Below are 15,058 nucleotides of genomic sequence, written 5' to 3'. Positions count from 1 at the left end.
GAGATATAGTTTTGTAAGACGCCAGCTATGTATATTGTTCCAGTAATTCAATACAATGTCTTTCCTGAATTTTTTTTACCGTAGTTACTGGCTTGTTTGATAATAGTCCTCAAATATTCTAATATCTATCGCAAGTCTAATTTTCAGATAAAAACCATTTCTGTTGGTAAGTAAGGTAAGTCACTTAGAGAATTTCCAGACAGCTGTTTGTCGACATTTTATTCATTTGTATGTGCTGTTGTAGCGTTGCTAAGTTATATCGACAGAATACACCAACTTTATACTGGAAAGCACAAATGTGAGTCTCTGTCTCGTTAATCTAGGAGTTATCAAATGTTGTTTGGATTCATTTCGGATTAAGCAAGGGGAAAGTTAACCACTAGACGGCGTTAACATCAACTTCAACTATTAAATAAAACGTCTATTGCTCTGTGAAAGTACGGACGCCTGTAGAACCATAAGTGAGAACAGTTAGGTTTCATATGCAGCAAAATAAGCCATTCAGTAATGAAATAAACAAGAAGTACGTGGAAGCAAAGGCGAAAAGGTAGCAGGAAAATGTGAAGAAATAGAAAGACGACTGTTTCAGCATATAGAAAAAAAGCAAAGGACTCAACATTAAGAGTGGAAGAGGATTTCCACCGTTATATGCAGAGGAGGGAGCAGACAGGTGGAACAACTTCATTAAAGGCCTTTAAGAGGGAGAGGGACTACATAAGGGTGTGATCTAAGAAGGACTGGGAATCGGTATATATGACACAGGTGATCCAATATTACAATCAGAGTTTAACAGGACTTTACAACCCTTGTGATCAAATAAGGCAAAAGGGATGGGTAAAATTCTGAAATCACTGTTGTGGCGGCAATCAAATGACTGTTCAAGTTGGGAGAAGTTGTGAGACTGAAGACAAACCATCCGACTTTCGAAAAAATACCGTACACACAATCCAGAAGAACGCAAGGGAGGATAAGGGGAAAACTATCACGTTCTCAGCTTAACAGCTCATGCATCAAAGCTCCTGAAATCAATAACATACATAAGAATGGAATAGAGGATAAGTCAGATGACGATCAGTTTCACTTTAAATGCATCAAACAGGCAGCTCTTACGTTACGGTTGATAATAGAAGTGAAACTTAAGAAAAATCAAGACACTCTCATAGAATATGCCGAAATAGAGAAAGCTCACGACAGTGTCAAATGAATCAATATGTTCGAAATTCTCGGAGGAATAATTCTAAACTGTAGGAGAAGAGGGGTAATGTACTTTATATACCAAGCACTGAAATTGAAAAGATGTGATGTAAAGATTTCACCTCTGCTGTTTGATCTGTATATCAAAGAACCAATGACAGATATGGAAGTTAGATCAAGAACTGGTTTAAAATTCAAGGTCAAAAAAGATTACCGGTAAGATCGCTAATGACTTTGCTGTCATCAGAGGGAGAGAGAAAGAATAAAACAGCATACTTAATGATATGGACAGTTTACTGAGGACAGAATATGAACTGAGTTAAGCGAAGGAAGGAGTGACGAGAAGTAGCATATATGAGATTAGTGATAAAATAAACATCGCAACTACAAACCTCGATGTGGACGAAGAAATGAAATTCTGCTACCTCCAAAGCAATTAATAAACAGCTGACGAAGCTGGGGAGGCATAGAAAATAGGCCAGCACAGGCAAAGAGGGAATTCCTGGCCAAAGAAGTCTGTTAGCACGAAACATTGGCCTTCATTTAATGAAGAAAATTCGGCAAATGCACCTCATGAGGACAGCTTTGTACAGAAGTGAATCATATACCGAGCGGGGAACTGAGAAGAAGAGAATCGAAGCGTTTGAGAGATGATGCTGCAGAACGATGCTGAATATTAGGTGGACTGATAAGAAATGAGTTTCTCCACAAAATCGGCAAAGAAAGGAAAAAGTGACAGGATGGTGGAAAATGGGTTAAGACGTAAGTGAATCATTTCCTTGGCCCTTGAGGGGCTATAAAGGATAAAAAATGTAGAGGAAAATCGGGATTGTACTATATTCAACAAATCACTGAGGCCGTTGTGTGCAAGTGTCATTCTGAAATTAAGAGGGTGGAAGAGGGGGGAAGTTGTGCGGGGACCGCATTAAACCAGTCAAATGATCATTGACCAAAAAAATTGTTTTAATTAATTCATGAGAAGCTTTTGGGGTAATTACTGATATCGTACTGAAATGAATCACTGTCACAGACGGCCTTTTTCGGACTGTTACCGGTTCTCTCAGATTCCTATTAATTTTTTACAATTTTTTTATTGATTAGTGATGCGAGATGCTAAAAACCTTCTGCTTTGATGCAGATCAAATTTTATGTGATGTGGTTAAAAGATTCCATTGCCATTTCCCTCATAAGGTGGCTTCCATATTAGTATCGCCCGCAGAGTATTTCCTTCCATCGCCCGTGGTGACATGACTGCGATACCTTTCTCTTTTTCATATATGTCATCCGAAACCAGTACCAGTAACTAGAGGCATGGCAGAGAACGCCGAGATGGTTAGGTCGCACTGATGGCCCGTCTATTTATTGATTACTTCGTGAGTGATTTCGCTCTATATAAATGATAGAGGGAAACAGCCATCTCGCGAAGCAGCCTCGTGGAACTGTTTCGTCTGGCAAGTATCGCTTAGTAGGAACACAGCTTTAGGCATGATCAGCTGGTATTAATACAGACCTGATTACGTCAGTTCGACGATGTAGAAATATTAGGGAAAATATGTATCATCAATCTTATGTAATCACGGAAATGTTCCAAATCACATTGAAAAATCCCCTTTGAAAAATTTATGAATTACTGTGCTGGTAAACCTCTTACGTTACTTGATTTTCAAACAGCTGAGCAAAACTGAACGTACTCAGACATTTCTGTCTTTACTTATTCTGATCAACATAAAACTGACACAAACCTCTTACGTTATTTGATTTTCAAACAGATGAGCAAAACTGAACGTACTCAGACATTTCTCTCTTTACTTATTCTGATCAACAGTAAACTGACACAAAATATTTTCTTTTAGCGGAACGCAATCTGACTTTCAATAACCCTTATAAAAGAATGGCCCTAACAATAACCTATACCTTTCATGAATCACTTACCTCACTAAAATCTTCGTTAGTAAGAAAAATGCAATACAGCGTGCACCAATACTGCCAGCAATTACAAATTTCCTTTTTCTAGCGGAAACAAATGCAGACCCTCCGCTCTCAAAATTCTGCCATCTCTCTCCCCACATCCACCACTGCTGGCGGCTCACCTCCAACTGCGCAATGCTACGCGCTGTTCCCACTCAACTGCCCAACACTGCAATAGCAAATATTCCAACAATGCAAACCAGTCATAGACTGCACACAGCACAGTCTGTGATTTTCTTACAGAGCGCTACGTGGCGTTACCAGTATAAAAACCTAAGCCTACTTACAACATGCAAGCAAAATATTATATTAATGACGAGTTTTATACAGTAAAGTGTTTATGCCTCACAACAGGAGCTGGCACTCAAAGACGCCCCAGGGAAACTGCACGCCATCGCCGGGGATGTGAGCGACGAAGCCAGCATCCTGGACGCCTTCAAGTGGGTCAAGGACAACCTGGGTGGCGTCGACGTCCTCATCAACAACGCTGGCGTATTTCCCATTACTAGCCTTACAGGTAACAGCAACGCCTTGCATTTGAAAATACAAAATAATTAAAAAATCCATCGTAATTAGGAACTATCGTATTTACACGTCGACACTAGGTCAGCGACTTTCAAGCAATATGTACCTATGTACGGAAATACACTCCTGGAAATTGAAATAAGAACACCGTGAATTCACTGTCCCAGGAAGGGGAAACTTTATTGACACATTCCTTGGGTCAGATACATCACATGATCACACTGACAGAACCACAGGCACATAGACACAGGCAACAGAGCATGCACAATGTCGGCACTAGTACAGTGTATATCTACCTTTCGCAGCAATGCAGGCTGCTATTCTCCCATGGAGACGATCGTAGAGATGCTGGATGTAGTCCTGTGGAACGGCTTGCCATGCCATTTCCACCTGGCGCCTCAGTTGGACCAGCGTTCGTGCTGGACGTGCAGACCGCGTGAGACGACGCTTCATCCAGTCCCAAACATGCTCAATGGGGGACAGATCCGGAGATCTTGCTGGCCAGGGTAGTTGACTTACACCTTCTAGAGCAAGTTGGGTGGCACGGGGTACATGCGGACGTGCATTGTCCTGTTGGAACAGCAAGTTCCCTTGCCGGTCTAGGAATGGTAGAACGATGGGTTCGATGACGGTTTGGATGTACCGTGCACTATTCAGCGTCCCCTCGACGATCACCAGAGGTGTACGGCCAGTGTAGGAGATATCTCCCCACACCATGATGCCGGGTGTTGGCCCTGTGTGCCTCGTTCGTATGCAGTCCTGATTGTGGCGCTCACCTGCACGGCGCCCAACACGCATACGACCATCATTGGCACCAAGGCAGAAGCGACTCTCATCGCTGAAGACGACACGTCTCCATTCGTCCCTCCATTCACGCCTGTCGCGACACCACTGGAGGCGGGCTGCACGATGTTGGGGCGTGAGCGGAAGACGGCCTAACGGTGTGCGGGACCGTAGCCCAGCTTCATGGAGACGGTTGCGAATGGTCCTCGCCGATACCCCAGAAGCAACAGTGTCCTTAATTTGCTGGGAAGTGGCGGTGCGGTCCCCTACGGCACTGCGTAGGATCCTACGGTCTTGGCGTGCATCCGTGCGTCGCTGCGGTCCGGTCCCAGGTCGACGGGCATGTGCACCTTCCGCCGACCACTGGCGACAACATCGATGTACTGTGGAGACCTCACGCCCCACGTGTTGAGCAATTCGGCGGTACGTCCACCCGGCCTCCCGCGTGCCCACTATACGCCCTCGCTCAAAGTCCGTCAACTGCACATACGGTTCACGTCCACGCTGTCGCGGCATGCTACCAGTGTTAAAGACTGCGATGGAGCTCCGTATGCCACGGCAAACTGGCCGACACTGACGGCGGCGGTGCACAAATGCTGCGCAGCTAGCGCCATTCGACGGCCAACACCGCGGTTCCTGGTGTGTCCGCTGTGCCGTGCGTGTGATCATTGCTTGTACAGCCCTCTCGCAGTGTCCGGAGCAAGTATGGTGGGTCTGACACACCGGTATCAATGTGTTCTTTTTTCCATTTCCAGGAGTGTATACATAAAGTTTGTACGAGTACAGATTGTAGACACCTGGTTGACGGGATGTTGGAGTTCAGACCTGGCCATCAGTCGTGCTTGGATAGCCTAAGGCTAGTTCGGCTCGCGCAGCCATGACGCGCAGATGTCTGCTGCTTCCCACCTGTGATGGAACTCGGCCGGGCTTTCGTTTACTCCTCGCCGCGGTTTCGAGTCCCTCTTACGAGCGAGTCTTGGCACAGTCTTACCGGCGGACAACGATCAAGTTCACATACCACGCAGAATATGCACGTCCACAACTTTACGAAATTGAGAAATTTATTGGCATTCACTTTTCCATCACTGGGATCGTTGTATAAATCAATATGCGCGCTGAATGACTGTGCACCGGAACCGTAAGTCGCCACCCCTACAGACACAAGGATGATGTAGTGATTGACCACGAGGGTTTCGGCCTGCGTACGATCACGGTTTGGAACTCCCGTTCGATGCCCGTATGGCAATGTACTCAGTCGCCTGGCCAAAAAATCGACACCCTTTGAGACCTATCCTGTACCGAACGGCGTCCGTGAAGTGACAATTGAATTGCTGAAGCTTGTGCGTCTTACTTGGTTATAGGAGGATGCAGGGCCGCCATTATGTATCACGGATACCTCCTTACCTGCGCTGCCGGCCACGGTGGCCGAGCGGTTCTAGCCGCATCAGACCGGAACCGCTCGACTGCTACGGTCGCAGGTTCGAATCCTGCCTCGGGCATGGATGTGTGTGATGTCCTTAGGTTAGTTAGGTTTAAGTAGTTCTAGGTGACTGATGACCTCAGATGTTAAGTCCCACAGTGCTGAGAGCCTTACCTCCGCTGGCTGCGGTAAAAATTGTCTCCAGCGCCGAATTGTGCTGACACCACTCGACGACGCCGCCTCCACTGTGCCGCCCTCAGCTCTTCTTGTCACCAATACCGCGGTCACGGCACCAACTACCGATCTTCTGTAAGACCCAGGCGACCCGTCGCAGGTGATGAGTACCGTCGTGCAGACTAATCCTACGTTTTTCAAAAAATGGCTTTGAGCACTATGGCAATTAACTTCTGAGGTCATTAGTCCCCTAGAACTTAGAACTACTTAAACCTAACCAACCTAAAGACATCACACACACCCATGCATGAGGCAGGATTCGAGCCTGCGACCATAGCGGTTGCGCGGTTCCAGACTGTAGCGCCTAGAACCGCTCGGCCATCCAGGCCGTTTTTCCACTTCGCTGCTAACAGGCACTGTCGGGAGGAGACACTCGCCTGCCTAGAACCGCTGATCGCGGCACGGATCTGACGCCTCGCGTTGTACTGACTTCTGCCTTCTTTCCATCTAGCAAGGAGACGATAGACAACCGTTTCCATTCCAACACAGAACAGCCCATATGTAAACTAAAGGCCCCATGGAAGAGCCGGAAACGGCACCATATGCCCTTGGATGATTATCTTCAAAGAACGGGGACAGAAGATGACGACAACATGTCCGATGACGCAGTGTGGGCCTGTAATGTTCCATCAGCTCCCCCCACGATAGTTCAATGCCATAGTGACGCGGCGGCGCCGAACCCTCCCGCAAGTGTCCTGGGTGGCGTCCCTCTTGCTGTGCCAACTCTAGCTGCGTGCACAGCGGACGTCCCGTCGAGAGACATCCGTACCGACGATCTCTGTGGTGATGACGTCGATGATGACACTGTGCTACTGCCTGGTGCTGCGAAAGGGCTTATTCCGATGGAGGTGATGGGACAGCTACCAGGCAGTGACTGAAAACGCGATGGATGCTGCGGCTGGTCCGCCCCTGACGGCCGCCGCCGGAGTGGACACCACCTTCCTGGCGGTCATGGAGACCCAACAATACCACTGGCGACTCTCAACATCTGTACTATCTGTGCGCGCCATAAACTGACGTTGTTGCAAGGTACGCTTAATCCGGCGGATATAGACGTTGATACACATTGTCTTCCTTCAGGAGGTCTCCGTCGAGGATTTCGTGGGCACTTTCGGGTGTACTGCTCACGTCTCCAACCCGTCTGCCACTGGCACTAGTGTGCAATGCTTCTTCCTTATGTTCTAACTGCTTAAGGTGTCGCTTTCCTGCCTCATGCAGAGAGACACTGCTCTCACTCTCCATGACGTCAGAACAGTGTGCGATTTGTGCTTTTACCAGTGGGGGGGGGGGGGGGGGGGGGCGATGTCTTAGGGGGTTAGTATAATTACATATGTTACTAGCTTGGACCGTTGCGTTACCAATGGTTAAAAAGTTATTTATAAATAGATGTTAATGTCGAAACTCACTATGCACGCGTATGTTATATCTTTAAAAGTACATTATAGGTAAAGCTTATTTACAAAATCATCTACATACAGGTATACGACGGGAATTCAAAAAGTAAAGGCACATTTGTGAAAAGCAGTACTTACTCTGATGATACAAAACTGAAACATGCGTTATTTTTCTACGCAACCTCCTTTGAACTTCAATGCAGTTTTCTCTTACGCCGCACATCCTGGTACAACGATTAGTGCATCAAGAATTCCCTCTTTCCACGATCCCCTATGCTCCCGCCGTTACTTTGCAGCCTCCACAAACGCCTCACTGGGATGACTCCTGGCGGACACACTTTTCGTTGCGCGGCCTATGCAGACGAATTGGTCCTCTTATGCATCGGCAACGATGTTCAATAAGCGCTGGAATGAGTTGAGTCCTATGGCGCTGCTTCGGGCAGCGTCCTTAAAATTCGGAAATCTTCCGTGTTGCCGGTAGGCTGTGAGTGCCCAGTGAATGGGAAGCTCCCCTGCGGATCTGCGCTGGGTACTGCTTTCACAACCAACTTGCAGCGATCAGTAACCCTTAACAGTAGGCGGACATTACACCAGATCCGAACAGAGCTCCATGATCAATCGAACCTTGGACATGCTCCAACGGACCTGTTTTTCTGCCGCTCGCTGTGGCCGAGCGGTTCTAGGCGCTTCAGTCCGGAACCGCGCTGCTGCTACGGTCGCAGGTTGGAATCCTACCTCGGACATGGATGCGTGATGTCCTTAGGTTAGTTAGGTTCAAATGGTTCAAATGGCTCTGATCACTATGGGACTTAACTCCTGACGTCATCATTCCCCTAGAACTTCGAACTACTTAAACCAACTAACCTAAGATCATCACTCACATCCATGCCCGAGGCAGGATTCGAACCTGCGCCCGTAGCGGTCGCGCGGTTCCAGATAGTAGCGCCTAGAACCGCTCGGACATCCCGGCAGGCGTTAAAGTAGTTCTATATCCAGGGGACTGATTACCTCAGATGTTAAATCCCATAGTGCTCAGAGCTTTTGAACCATTTTGAACTTGTTTTTATAATGTTTGTGTCACATCCAAATTCCGCTTGTGGCTCATACTTTCCTCACACCGCCGTCAATGGCCAAATGGATATTGCCTGCATCGGGCTCCTTTGTTAGTCAACGCTCGTCATTTAAACTCAGCTATGAGTTCCTCACCTTCCCGAAGGACAAAGGAGATCTCAATCTCTCTCGTCCATCATCTCCGACACGCCTCACATACCTACTATAAGGGTCCTTACGCCGAGCTCAGTCATTGCCCCAGTGCCGTTGATAGATGTTCCAGCGCCCGTTTTCTACTTGAGCTATTTTTTTTCTTGAGTATAATTACATCAAGCCCGTGCTCCTCCTTCCTCGTCTACCGACGGCCAAGACATTGGATAGGTCGCTGCAATCGCGGCTTGCGCCGAATGTGATTGAATGAAAACATAGCCTCGTCTGGTGTAATGCCTTGTGGCGAGCAGTGCACTCTCTCTCTTGCGTCAGACGTCAAATCCACGTCGTATGTGACGGTTAATGCGAAGCAGGTGTCGCAGTCGCGTATCCACCGGATCTACGTGGCGCGATCACCTTTGTGTACCATGCATGTGGTGGAAGACGACAGTGGCCATCGACTTGTGTGCGGCGAGTCAAGCAATGTCTGGCTTTTGGTTCTCCAGATGCTGGCATTCATCAAACGCATGACTCCTGACAGCATCACCCCACAAATTATTCTCTTCCCGGACATGAACATGTCTTTTTTGACTCTCCTTTGAACTATTCTCTCTGTATTTTAAACGTAAGCCTCTATAATAGCGTCTAGTACAACAGCTGGATGATCTAGTTCATTATGTATAAATGTTTACAGAAGTACAGTAAAATTTCGTTTTTTTTTTCTCGTGACCAGATGGCAGGACGAAAGACTGGAAGCACATCCTGGACGTGAACGTGTTGGGTCTGAGCGTCTGCAGCAGGGAGGCCGTGCAGGACATGCTGAAGAGAGGGGTCGACGACGGCTTCATCATCCACGTCAACAGGTGGGTCTGTGGCCGGTCCTGTGTCACCATCGCACTCTCACTTTTATTCAGTAACATTTCATGTCATTTATGTAGTTAAATAAGCTTGCAGTCTTGTGTAACATGCTTCTCGTACTGGTTTTCGACTGTGTGAAGAAAGTCTGAAAGTGTTTCTCACACCTAGTGAACACCTGTTGCAACAGGCGCAAGGTAGCACCAGCACCGTGCTAAGAGGTTTTATCACGTACAAGCTCAGATAAAACCCTTGAATTTAAGCACGTAAAGAACACAGGTATTGTAACAAACAAAATAGTACTAAATAATCCATACACGAAAACAGAGTGGAGAAATGAAGTAAATTGGACAGGCTCACCAGTACATAAGTATTTAATTTTCTGGCTAGCAATTGGTAATTATGTTTAAAAAAATAACAGCTGAACAAGGTACACTAGGCAAAATCAACCAAAGCAACCCAATACCAGCCATACATGTCTTGTCCGGATATTATAACTCGGACTTTTATCGGCCAATGTAAGGTAGAGTTGCATTAGAGCAGTGTACTGTTTCATTATTTTCATCATGGCAGCAACAGCAGCAACCGTTACGAAATTGTTTCGAATGAAAAACAGTCCACAGTTGCATTAATTGCAGTTGTACTAATGCACTAATAACAGATGTAGTGGCGGAGGACATAAAGTACCATATGTAATTTTACTTATGATCGGAACAGGCTTACGTCCGTTGAAATTATTTTTATTGATCGTGAAGCAGCCGCTGGGCTAAACGTTTTTCATTCTTAAAAGCTTATGACTTCTGAAGAAGAATATATTATTATCGTTGAAACCATGGTCAAAATTTAGTATGAAGATAACTAGTGCAACTGTGGGCTGTTTTTCATTGCAAACAGTGTACTGTTGTACTCAGAGTGAATGCGCTCATTGTCATCACAATAAAGCAAAGAACGTAATGCAGTACCCTGTTTGGCTATTTCTGTGCAATTGACTTTAATCTGATCTATTATCTTTAATGCGGCAGCGGCCTTGCCGCAGTGGCTACACGGGTCCCCGTGAGATCACCGAGGTTAAGCGCTGTCGGGCGTGGTCGGCACTTGGATGGGTGACCATTTTTCGGGGTGCACTCATGCTTGTGATGCCAATTGAGTAGCCACTCGACCGAATAGTAGCGGCTTCGGTCAAGAATACCATCTCACGACCGGGAGAGCGGTGTGCTGACCCCACGCCCCTCCAAACAGTATCCTCCACCGAGGATGACACGGCGGTCGGATGGTCGCGGTAGGCCACTCGTGGCCTGAAGACGGAGTGCTAATATTTTCTTTAATGCAATTTGAAAAACAATCTTTAATTCCTAGATAGATGGACGACGCTTCTGTTAGTAGTGTTATTTCACCCAGCGCAGATGACTTCGTTACGGCTATTCAGATGACTTCGTTACGGCTATTGAATGTATTTGAACTTTACTAAGACCGTGTACTATTACGCGTACACCACCATTTCTTTAGATTTCCAGTTTCGTCTGTCTTGAGGTAATAACAGTTTCTGTCAGGAGAGGTCGTAATCTAGTTGCTGTTTATCCGCATTTCTGAGCTAGCAAGTGATTTGTGGGCTAGCATTCCAATAAGATATCAACTATTTTCCGCTTCAACGTAATCTGTGGATACGTTTAGTCAACTGGCGTTAAATCACTTTCATTCACATTTGATTTATATATCATTCAATTTAAAAAAAAATTCAAACAGTGTTATGAAAATACTACACTCTTGGAAATGGAAAAAAGAACACATTGACACCGGTGTGTCAGATCCACCATACTTGCTCCGGACACTGCGAGAGGGCTGTACAAGCAATGATCACACGCACGGCACAGCGGACACGCCAGGAACCGCGGTGTTGGCCGTCGAATGGCGCTAGCTGCGCAGCGTTTGTGCACCGCCGCCGTCAGTGTCAGCCAGTTTGCCGTGGCATACGGAGCTCCATCGCAGTCTTTAACACTGGTAGCATGCCGCGACAGCGTCGAAGTGAACCGTATGTGCAGTTGACGGACTTTGAGCGAGGGCGAATAGTGGGCATGCGGGAGGCCGGGTGGACGTACCGCCGAATTGCTCAACACGTGGGGCGTGAGGTCTCCACAGTACATCGATGTTGTCGCCAGTGGTCGGCGGAAGGTGCACGTGCCCGTCGACGTGGGACCGGACCGCAGCGACGCACGGATGCACACCAAGACCGTAGGATCCTACACAGTGCCGTAGGGGACCGCACCGCCACTTCCCAGCAAATTAGGGACACTGTTGCTCCTGGGGTATCGGCGAGGACCATTCGCAACCGTCTCCATGAAGATGGGCTACTGTCCCGCACACCGTTAGGCCGTCTTCCGCTCACTCCCCAACATCGTGCAGCCCGCCTCCAGTGGTGTCGCGACAGGCGTGAATGGAGGGACGAATGGAGACGTGTCGTCGTCAGCGGTGAGAGTCGCTTCTGCCTTGGTGCCAATGATGGTCGTATGCGTGTTTGGCACCGTACAGGTGAGCGCCACAATCAAGACTGCATACGACCCAGGCACACAGGGCCAACACCCGTTATCATGGTGTGGGGAGCGATCTCCTACACTGGCCGTACACCTCTGGTGATCGTCGAGGGGACACTGAATAGTGCACGGTACATCCAAACCGTCATCGAACCCATCGTTCTACCATTCCTAGCCCGGAAAGGGAACTTGCTGTTCCAACAGGACAATGCACGTCTGCATGTATCCCGTGCCACCCAACGTGCTCTAGAAGGTGTAAGTCAACTACCCTGGCCAGCAAGATCTCCGGATCTGTCCCCCATTGAGCATGTTTGGGACTGGATGAAGCGTCGTCTCACGCGGTCTGCACGTCCAGCACGAACGCTGGTCCAACTGAGGCGCCAGGTGGAAATGGCATGGCAAGCCGTTCCACAGGACTACATTCAGCATCTCTACGATCGTCTCCATGGGAGAATAGCAGCCTGCATTGCTGCGAAAGGTGGGTATACACTGTACTAGTGCCGACATTGTGCATGCTCTGTTGCCTGTGTCTATGTGCCTGTGGTTCTGTCAGTGTGATCATGTGATGTATCTGACCCTAGGAATGTGTCAATAAAGTTTCCCCTTCCTGGGACAATGAATTCACGGTGTTCTTATTTCAATTTCCAGGAGCGTAGATACAATGGGTCCAAGTGCAGATATCTTTGATTGAATTTTCTCTCAATAAGAGTAAATGGTTCAAATGGCTCCGAGCACTTTGCGACTTAACTTCTGAGGTCATCAGTAGTCTAGAACTTAGAAGTAATTAAACATAACTAACCTATGGAAATCACACAAATCCATGCCCGAGGCAGGGTTCGAACCTGCGACCGTAGCAGCCTTACAGCACGGCCACTCCGCCAGGCCAATGAAAGTACTGAAGGGCGATCTGTGTTCCGGCGTATCGACAAGCGTTGGCACAAAGATGAAGAACGCAAAGCAGAGAAGGCTATGAGACGAAGTCAGCCAATGGGAGCTTACTAGAACCGCACCACTACAGGAACGGCCTCTACAAGAAGAGAATATGAGCGCCGGTCCTACCAGCCTCGGCTGGACAGCAGTAGACTGGCACTAGCAGACCCGGACTAGAAACCACGGAGTAGAAGACGCAACCTAGTAGAGCCGTCATCCTAGCTGTCATAGTGAGACATGTTCCTTATATCAAGTGCTTAGATGGTCATTGTATTACAGAGAAGGACACTGATTGTCGCCAATCGCTTGTGGCTCATTCTTGTAAACCAAAGTTAAGTATTTTCAATCTAGTTTATTGTAATAAAAACCATTAATGTGATTTGGTTAAATTGTTATTGTAGTGTGAGTACTGTAAGACCTTCGGTACACACACCATCAGATTATTTGACTTGTCGCTATAACTAAGTAGACGACTGTCAGCAATATGTCTCGTGGTCTTATGGTGGCGTGTTTATCTTCTGCCGTAAGGTCAGACAATAGAAATGCCACTTGCACGCTTAGAGTAGCAGATTGACCGTGACCAACTTAAAACAGAACTTGATTAATTTTCACACACATTTATTAAAATAATAAAAAGCATAGAAATTACTTAACTTGATTCTGGATGCTGTCCACAACTGACTATTTGAAGTTCCTTTGGTCTTGGTAAGTTAATCTTATTCTCACATATCCCTGATACTTGACAAAGTGTCTATACATTTCTCTTCATGGCTATGTACAGGAATATGCTTATCTTATTAGGCGCAGACTGAAACTTGACTATAGACTGGTACAGACAAATGCAGACTGACTAATCGGAGGTCTGTACACTCGTTATAATACCTCGCGCATTATGTGTCACTGCGCGAGTGTGATCCGCGAGGAGAAAAGGTTCTACGTTAGCAGCGGATCGGCGGAAGCAGAATTTGGTCCGTCTTTATGGCAGCGGAGACGGACGAGCGCTGCGCTTGCGCTGTTGTCCTTAGTGGGGCGCCCTCTAGTGGGAAAGTTGTGTACGCGCTGACTACGCGGAACTTTGTACACATCAGTTATATAGCTGTGCGAGAAAGTAGCATCCTTAGGCACTCTATAAGATACGAGTGGCTAGGACCCCCTCCCCAATCTGTTTACACTGTTAAAAGCAGTTCAAAAGCCAAGATGGCACAAAATATTATTTAAATTCAAGACAACCGGTTTCAACAGTCTTAACTGTCATCTTCAGGTCTTAATCATTCTTGTGTAATAAAACACGTTCATTTTACGCTGAGCCTCATGCCGAAGATGTCAGGTGGATGAAACTCAATACAATATAAACGTTTGTCATCTCTGAAATATTTGAAAACTCACAGCACCCTGTCAGAAAGGCCATGTCCGTATACATATTGCTCACAGGGGCTTGTCATATGATACAGACACAGTGCATAGTTGCACATCTGTGTACGTATCATATGTACTGCAAAGAGATGTTTAAGACCTGAAGATAACAGCTAACACAGTTCAAAAGGGCCGTCTTGAATAAAAAGTATATTTCGAGCTACCTTGGCTTTTGAGAGTTTTTTAGTAGATATTTTTATTTGTGACTGAGAACAGTGTCCTGGACAACATTGCAGCTGTATTTAATTCATTTTCAGACTAATACGAGGGTGACTCAAATGAAAAACTTAAATATTTTTTTAAATATTATTTATTGTGCAGAAGCGGTACAAAGCTGTATCACTTTTCAACATAGTCTCTCCCACGATCAATGAAAGTCGTCCAGTGCTTACAAAGTGCATAAATTCCTGTAGAAAATAAAATCTTCTGGTAGTCCGTGCAGCCACTCATGCACCGCGTGGCGTACCTCTTCATCAGAACGGAACTTCTTTCCTCCCGTTGCGTCTTTGAGTGGTCTAAACATATGCAAATCACTTGGGGCAAGGTCTGGTGTGTGTGGTGGATGAGGAAGACACTCAGAATGCAAGTCTGTGATTGTTGCGACCGTTGTACGG

General features: G+C 46.8%; 1 protein-coding gene across 1 annotated transcript in view; it reads left to right on the top strand.

Annotated features, from left to right (window-relative positions):
* LOC126336365 (farnesol dehydrogenase-like) overlaps nucleotides 1–15,058 on the top strand; it is a 79,502-nt gene that overhangs the window by 35,490 nt on the left and 28,954 nt on the right. Inside the window, exons 2-3 of the mRNA XM_049999971.1 lie at nucleotides 3,517–3,679; nucleotides 9,452–9,581. Of these exons, the coding sequence (XP_049855928.1) occupies nucleotides 3,517–3,679; nucleotides 9,452–9,581 (293 nt within the window). The remainder of the gene's footprint in view (nucleotides 1–3,516; nucleotides 3,680–9,451; nucleotides 9,582–15,058) is intronic.

This window comes from Schistocerca gregaria, chromosome 2 (assembly GCF_023897955.1).
Source record: "Schistocerca gregaria isolate iqSchGreg1 chromosome 2, iqSchGreg1.2, whole genome shotgun sequence".
Taxonomy (NCBI): Eukaryota; Metazoa; Arthropoda; class Insecta; order Orthoptera; family Acrididae; genus Schistocerca; species Schistocerca gregaria.
Note: the sequence above shows the minus strand (reverse complement) of the source record. Positions and strands in the feature narration are given on the sequence as shown.